This window comes from Apteryx rowi, unplaced genomic scaffold, assembly GCF_003343035.1.
Source record: "Apteryx rowi isolate R43461 unplaced genomic scaffold, aptRow1 scaffold_21, whole genome shotgun sequence".
Classification (NCBI taxonomy): Eukaryota; Metazoa; Chordata; class Aves; order Apterygiformes; family Apterygidae; genus Apteryx; species Apteryx rowi.
This window is the reverse complement of record NW_020448419.1, coordinates 4,530,961-4,537,954: the sequence shown is the minus strand read 5'-3', so window position 1 is coordinate 4,537,954 and position 6,994 is coordinate 4,530,961. Positions and strand designations below refer to the sequence as shown.

General features: G+C 42.3%; 1 protein-coding gene across 1 annotated transcript in view; it reads left to right on the top strand.

Moving 5' to 3' along the window:
* The window catches only part of JAG1 (jagged 1), a 35,018-nt gene that overhangs the window by 7,249 nt on the left and 20,775 nt on the right, over positions 1–6,994 (top strand). Inside the window, exon 3 of the mRNA XM_026064180.1 lies at positions 4,944–4,995. Within this exon, the coding sequence (XP_025919965.1) occupies positions 4,944–4,995 (52 nt within the window). The remainder of the gene's footprint in view (positions 1–4,943; positions 4,996–6,994) is intronic.

The window sequence follows — 6,994 nt, the reverse complement described above, 5'->3', positions numbered from 1 at the left end:
AAGAAAGAAAGGGAGGGGGGAGAAAGAAGGGACCCCAAGTCTTCCCCCCTCTGTCCCATTACATTGTTTGATTAATGCATGCTAGTTCTGTGATTAGAATACATTGTAGTCCGGCCACCCAGACAGAGGCATTGACTGCTAATATTAACCAAGAACAATAGCGTGGCCATACTGACTGCAGTGAGGATTACAGAACATAATGGGGCCTATCCAAAAATAATGCTAATACAGGACAAGCAACAGGAAGCAGCAGTAGACTCAGCATTGCTCGGCTCCCAGACAAACCATGGACTTACTTCACACAATGGCAACTTCAGCACATTATGTATTCACAGGATACTCATTATTCCAGCAGGCTTGCCAGATCGGAGATCAGCCTGGTTTACTGGATGCTTAAGCGTACGCGTAGTTTGGATAGTGGTACTTCCGTGTCCTTCATCGTTTGGCAGGATGGTGGCAGTTGTATCGCAGAGAAGGTCTTGACTTCAGTTACTGGCTTGGCTTGTGCTGCAGAAAGGGGAAAAAAGCTTCTCCTAGAAGCTGCTAATACAGTTAATGATTGTTTTCACATCCTCTCATTTATGTGGCAATGAAGTGTTTACCAGCACTAACAGCAGTGAAGGAGCTGCTGAAAAGGCAGGCTGAAAGAACAGTGTGCTGCATTTTCATGTAGGCTTATTCTGATGAGGCTCTTCGCTGAGTTGTCTGTTTGAGGTTCAGTCTAGCTCTTGGCCATGGAGGCATGCAATGGCTACAGCTTAGACTTTGTTTATATAGGCAGGGTTAAGAGAGTGAAATCTTTATAGGGTGTTTCTTTACGTAGGTGGGCCCAAAAAAGAACTTGCTGATTATGCTGCATTCAACAAAGGGTTAAAAGGGTTAGGTTGTTTCCCTTCCCAAATACATTCATATGTCTCTGCATGATGAACCAGTTGTCTTCAACTCTTTTGAAGAATTATTCTGTTGACAAAGTCAAAGTTGACAGGCTGGCCAAGGCATGACATTCTGATGAGTCTGTATAGCATCATCATGACTTGTCATATGGCAATGTGGGTATCCAGTGAGAGCCCTGCTGACTTTCAGGGGAAGTGGTTTTGTGACTAGCTGTACATCTGCTCAGAGATGTCCTCCTCCCTGGCCCTTGGGCACTTTGAAATGCTCCTTAGTTTCTCTCTTCCCTGTCTCACCCACTTCTAGCAAAAGGGAGGAGGGATTGCTGCAGCTCTCAGCATATTTGCTGGGTGCTCCTCTGTGGCTGGCTGTGACAGTGTGCCAGTCTCCAGGCTTCTTCCCTAAGATCCAGGTAGGGTGCAAGGACCATTCCGAGACTGGTCTTCACAGCTACACGTGGCTGGCAGAGCATGAAGTGAATGTTGCTGGGCTTAACCTGACTTCCTTGTTTGACGGAGGAAAAGCAGGCACAGCATTTAGAATGCAAACTTCCCACTGCATTTGTCTAGTCATGGTTTCACATGCTCAGCAAAGCTCTTGCATGGCTTAACCACAAGGATGGGAGGGAAGAGGTTTGACTAGTTGCAGCCTTGTTCAAAAAGAAGGCTGTCCTTTCACTAATAAGCCTGAAGTTTCAATCTTGCTCTGTCCCACTGAATCTCAGAATGCCTATAGAAGCCAAAGTACAAAAACACCTTTTCTGAGTGGATGTCTGGATGAAGGGAAGGAAGAAGTTAGATAAGCTGAGAGCTTTGAATACCTTCTGCTTACCTGGACCTGCTGGTATTTCATTTAATAACCTAGAAAAGAGGTTGCATTGCCCTTACAGACGCTTAAAAGGAATGGATTTCAGGGTCTTCAAAGTCCTTCCTGAGTAGCATTATCAATGGATCAAGACTAAACCATGGTGGTTTGTCCCTGAGGAAAATAGCTCTTGCACACTGGTGCATGATGGTGGGTGTGTTTTTTTTGGTTTTTTTTAATGTGACCTCAGCCATTTCCATCCTCTCACACTTTAACTCATAGGATTTTTGCTTAAATTTGACTGTGCTGACTTTCAGTCTTCTGGGCTGATCAGGCTGTGCACATTCTGCAAGCTCTGCTGGCTTCCTATTCCTTTCAAGCTGTCTTTCCTCTCAAGCCAGAATCCCTGCCTTCTGGTGAAGATCAGGTTTACAGTGGCTAATTGGGTGCGACTCCGGAAAGTTCACTGCTGCCTTGTTGCCTAGGATGTTGCTTTGATGGAATAAGGTGCGTGATGTGGAATTCTTGTGTCTGGATATGTATTTATTCAACGATGGGTAGAGGTCAGCTGTGGGCATGGGAAAGCTTAAACCTCCATGTAAGAAGTAGTCATTCCTGAGATATCTTAATTGTTGATCTATAGAGTGGGGATGATATGCAGTGTTTTTTTTTTTTTTTTTTTTTTTTTTTTAATCTGAACAGTGCAGTCTTTGCACAGAACTGCTTTTGGGGGGATTGGGTAGAGGTATGTGATTGTCAGATTGTTAAGGGGGGCTTGGTCCTGTTATGGGGTTGTATGCATGTCTTGCATTTAGAAGTGTCTCATCTTCTTGAATACCAAGTCTTGTCCTTTCTTTGCCCTGTGTTGAGGAGCACAGAGCTGAGAGAGTAAACTGCTGTTCTTTGTATCATCACTTGTCAGGATAGGGACTCCTCATCTAAAATATTCAGCTGAGGAGAGAGCTAGGGGTATGTGGAAAAAACAGCACTGCTGGACTAGGTCTGTTTGCCCATTCCCCCCCCCCCCTTTTTGTTTCCATCCTGTTAAGCAGAAGTGTCATCTTTCTTTAAACTCCTGTGTGGAGCTGGAAAGTGGTCACACAAGTATCTAGCAGCAGTAGTGCTTAAAGCAAGGATCCCGCCTTTCCTTTCCTTAAGGGCTAGGTGTGTTAGTAAACAGTCTTGAGAACCAACCGGGAACTGTTGCTATGAGTTTAGACAAAATATCTTCCAAAACAATTATGCAAGGCTGAAAGGAAAACATCCTTAACTTTATTGGAAGTAGTGCTAGTTGCCATAATTCATTCTGTATATCATAATATTTTTTTTCAAGCTTGCAGTAACATGTTGTGCTTCTCAATGTTTGTAATTAAACCAGGGAGGAAGCACCCAAGATAGTGCAATATGTATCTGTAATATGGCTCAGGAGTTATATTCTGAGGGGTTTTTTTGGTTGTTTTTTGTCTTTTTTTTAAAAAAAACCTTCTGACCTGTGTAAGGACTTCTTAAAATCTGTTTTAGAGTTTTAAATTATTAGTCCTACACTGCTGGGGGGGGGGGGGCTTTTATTTTTCCCTTTTCCAAGTTGTAAGACTTGTTCTAGAATAGTAACAAAAACCATGCAACTTTCATGAAATATTAACCAAAAATGGTTTGGGCTGATGGAGTCCTTGCATAAAAGTTTGGGTGCATGTCTCGGCTTGCCCAGCTTTGCTTACTTTTGGAAGCATTTTCCCACAGTTATCAGTGAACAAAATGGAATTTTAGTCTGCTTTGAATATGAAACATATTTAGGCTATATTCCAAGCTGGTGTCCATCACAAACTAGGTTTTCCTTCAGAGGCTGCATGCTGTGTCCAGTCGTGAGAAAACAGTCTTTGATTCAACTTTTTTTTTTTTCCCCTCCGTCTTACGCTTGCACCTTGCAGCAGCTTGCTCTCAAAACTGCATTTTTGTTCCTGTTACAGGAAGGTGTTAAGTTTGCATACCACAGCTGAATGGACTGCCACTGAGTGCAGATATGATTAAGGAGAAATAAACTTAACGATGAACAGCTTCTATGGCAAAGCATTAGAAGTCTTCCATGGAGAGGAGTTTGTTTGTTCTGTTGTACTCATCACCATAAAGATGTTACACTTATTACTGCATTTATAGCCTTTATTATCATTTCATTTATTAATTCACTTACCAAACAGTAACTTTTCTTATTTTTTTTCTCAGCTTTTTCTTTTGATCTCTTTTGAATCATTCTGTACATTTGCATATGGCTGGTTAAATAGCAGTTTTGAAGGATAGAGGCTAGATTGTAACATACCAGACCAGAGATGGAGGAGGGGAAGACTTTTTTTTAGTGGCTCTTGTTCTCAAGTTAGGATTGAAGATAAAGGTGGCTTAGATGTAATAGCTGGCATCTTTCCAACCTGCAGAGTCACTTTGGTTCGTTTATGCTTATGATTATTATTACTGGAGTGCTAGAGAGCTCATTGGCAGACTAGTGCGTCTGTAAATGTGACACAGGGCGGATAGTGCTTCTTCCCTTTCCCTACTCTTCCAAATAGCCTGATCTTAGCCTTTGTTTTACCCTGCCTGTCTCTTGGGCCACCCCCTTCCCAGACCCATCCGTTCTTCCCTTAGTTACCTGATACTTGTGGGAGCAGCCATGGCCCTCGTGCAGACAAAGCTTTCAAAGGGGGTGCTGAAAGGCAAAGGCCCTAGAGATTGCGCTGTCAAGGCAGAGCAGAGTAATCTTAGCAACACTTCTTGCTTTCAGGATGGTTGGGGGAGGGGAAACCCAAGACTAGTTTTTTGTGACTAAAATTCTTTTGAAGAAGTTCTTGGTTTGGGGGGATGGTAGGGGTTTTTTGGGGGGGGGGCTTCTTTTTTACTTTTCTTTGTTATTTTGGTGCTTTCTTTTGAGCCCTCCCTCTTACATGTGCAGTTCTAAATAAGCTCAATTCTGGTTACAGCATAGTGTCAAAGGCTGTACTTCCTGGTTAAGTACATAAGATGCATTAATGATGACAAAGATGAGCAATCCAAGGTGAAAGGTCTCTCTCAAGTCAGACTGGATAAGGTAGCTTAAGGGGCTACATGAAGATCATGTTTGTCTCAAGTATAATCTATTACCTATTTATGTTTTTAAGTATGCAGTTCCAGGGCAGAGGCCAGGAATTTCTCAAATTAAAATTGTATTAATTTTTTTTAAGCTTGTGTTCTGGCTTTGAAACTCTCGTATTTCTCTTTTGCAGAGATCCTACACATTGCTTGTTGAGGCATGGGATTACAATGATAACTCTACTAGTAAGTATTGGTTTCTCTGATTTACTTAGTTCAAACTCCTTGATTTCCTGTCTACTGAAAGGCCTTTGGGAAACAATATTTCATTCTCGAAGCATGGGTGAGCTTTCTCTAACAAGAGGATCTAGTTTGGGGATGAAGAGATCAAAACGGGGATGGTGTCAGTATCCTTCCAGTCTATTTCAGCAGTCTACCCAGCCTACTCTGAACAGCTATGGGGGGAGAGGGGAAAGTTCTGCTGCCCTTGGTTTTGAGTAACTACTCCAGGCTCCACAGTAGCCTGCCTCCCTCTTGTTCCTTGGAGAGGGTCGAGTAGCTTGCTGGCTTAGACACCTGAGGTTTAATGCTTTAAAAATAGACATCCTTCCTTCTCCTTGGGGAGAATAAATGCCCAGCTTGTGGGATTAGAGGGGTTTGTTTTGTTTTGTGGAGTGTCTTTTGATTTTGTTTTTTTGAATGATATTCAAAAGCCTAAATCCTGTTGACTTAAGACCTCTTTTAAGTTGTGTACTTTACAAAACCGAACTGAAAGCACATGCGGCTTATTTGGGGGGGGCAAGGGGAAGGCACTGTACAATAAAACTTGGTACAGCCATTCATCTCATGACCATAGATGAGAAATGGGAATGATTATCACCTCTTCCTCGGGGTTTGGATGGGTACGGTTTTATATTTGGGGACTGAAAAATATTCACCGGATACCACCTGGTAGAGTTGGCTGGAAATCAAGGGTGGGAATCTTTTGCTTGGAATGTCCCTGTCTGGTTGGTTTCAGAAACTTTCTGCTGAGCTTTTCCTGTTGGCTAGAGGAAGCCATACTGTCTGTTGGCATATGAACTGTTCTACCTGTAGCCTACTGAGACTGAAGTAGATGGGCAAAATTATCTCTATTCTCAAGCTAAAGCTTTAATAGTGTGTGGGGAAAAGCCACAGCAGAAAATATGAATCTGAACTCATGAACCTTTGTTGATACAAGTCTTTTTGCTTCAATATGGAAGCAAAAGCAGCACTGTGGCCCACCTTCCACAAATGTTCTAACAGTTTAGTATAGCCCCCTTTGGAGTGTTGGGTGACAGCTGCAGGGTACTAAAATGGGCTTCACACTTCGCAGAAGAAAGGTCTTTCAGATATGTGCACAGTGCTGTGGGTTTATGCTTACCTTTAACTGCTGAACAGTAGACTGTTTGGAAACTGCACTTTGGGTCCAGGGGCCTTTCTGCACAGATCTGCTTTTTTAATGTATATGGGATGTCCTATTAATTCTGGAAGAGGAAAAACTCCATTGTAAATGATTCATGTGAACCATGAGTGATATCCATAATTTGCTTTTCAACCTGCCGTGTCCAACACTGTTGCAGTACATGTGCTTTTAAGCCCTACCCCAGCACCAGTGATGGAGAAGGGCCTAGGAAACTTCTTGGACCTTGATTAGATGTGCTTTATTGAGGAGCAGAAAATAGATTGCTATGGCAGCAGAGTTGTATTATAAATGAAAGATGCCTGTCTTCAAAATGAAGGTCTTGTTTACAGTAGAATCTGAGGTTTTTTTCAGGCTGGGTCTCTGCCACTTTTACTATTATTAGAGCTCATCTTTTTTCATGAAACAACTGCATTTCCAAAGCTACATAATGGACCCTTTCTTTGCTTTCATGTTCTGGATGTACAATTGTCTTCAGACAGAACTGCCTCGTTTCTCAGCAGTGTATTTGACCAAGTGCAGACATGGCCTTACATATGTTCCTGATTTACATTCCTGCACTAGCTTTGCTGTCACATATCCATCTATAGGTCACTTCAGTCACTGTACTGCACAAACCCTTTTCTTTGTAGTGTATCACTCTGATTACAGTAGCCTTCCCATAGCTAAAGAATAAACCTTGAAGAACTAGTTAAGCTAGAGCTAAACAATTGTCATAAGATAAAATGATGAGTATTTTGAGATGTCTAAAGGATCTTCTTTTGCCCTGATTATAGTTGAACTGTGAGGACTCTGTGAGAGCTC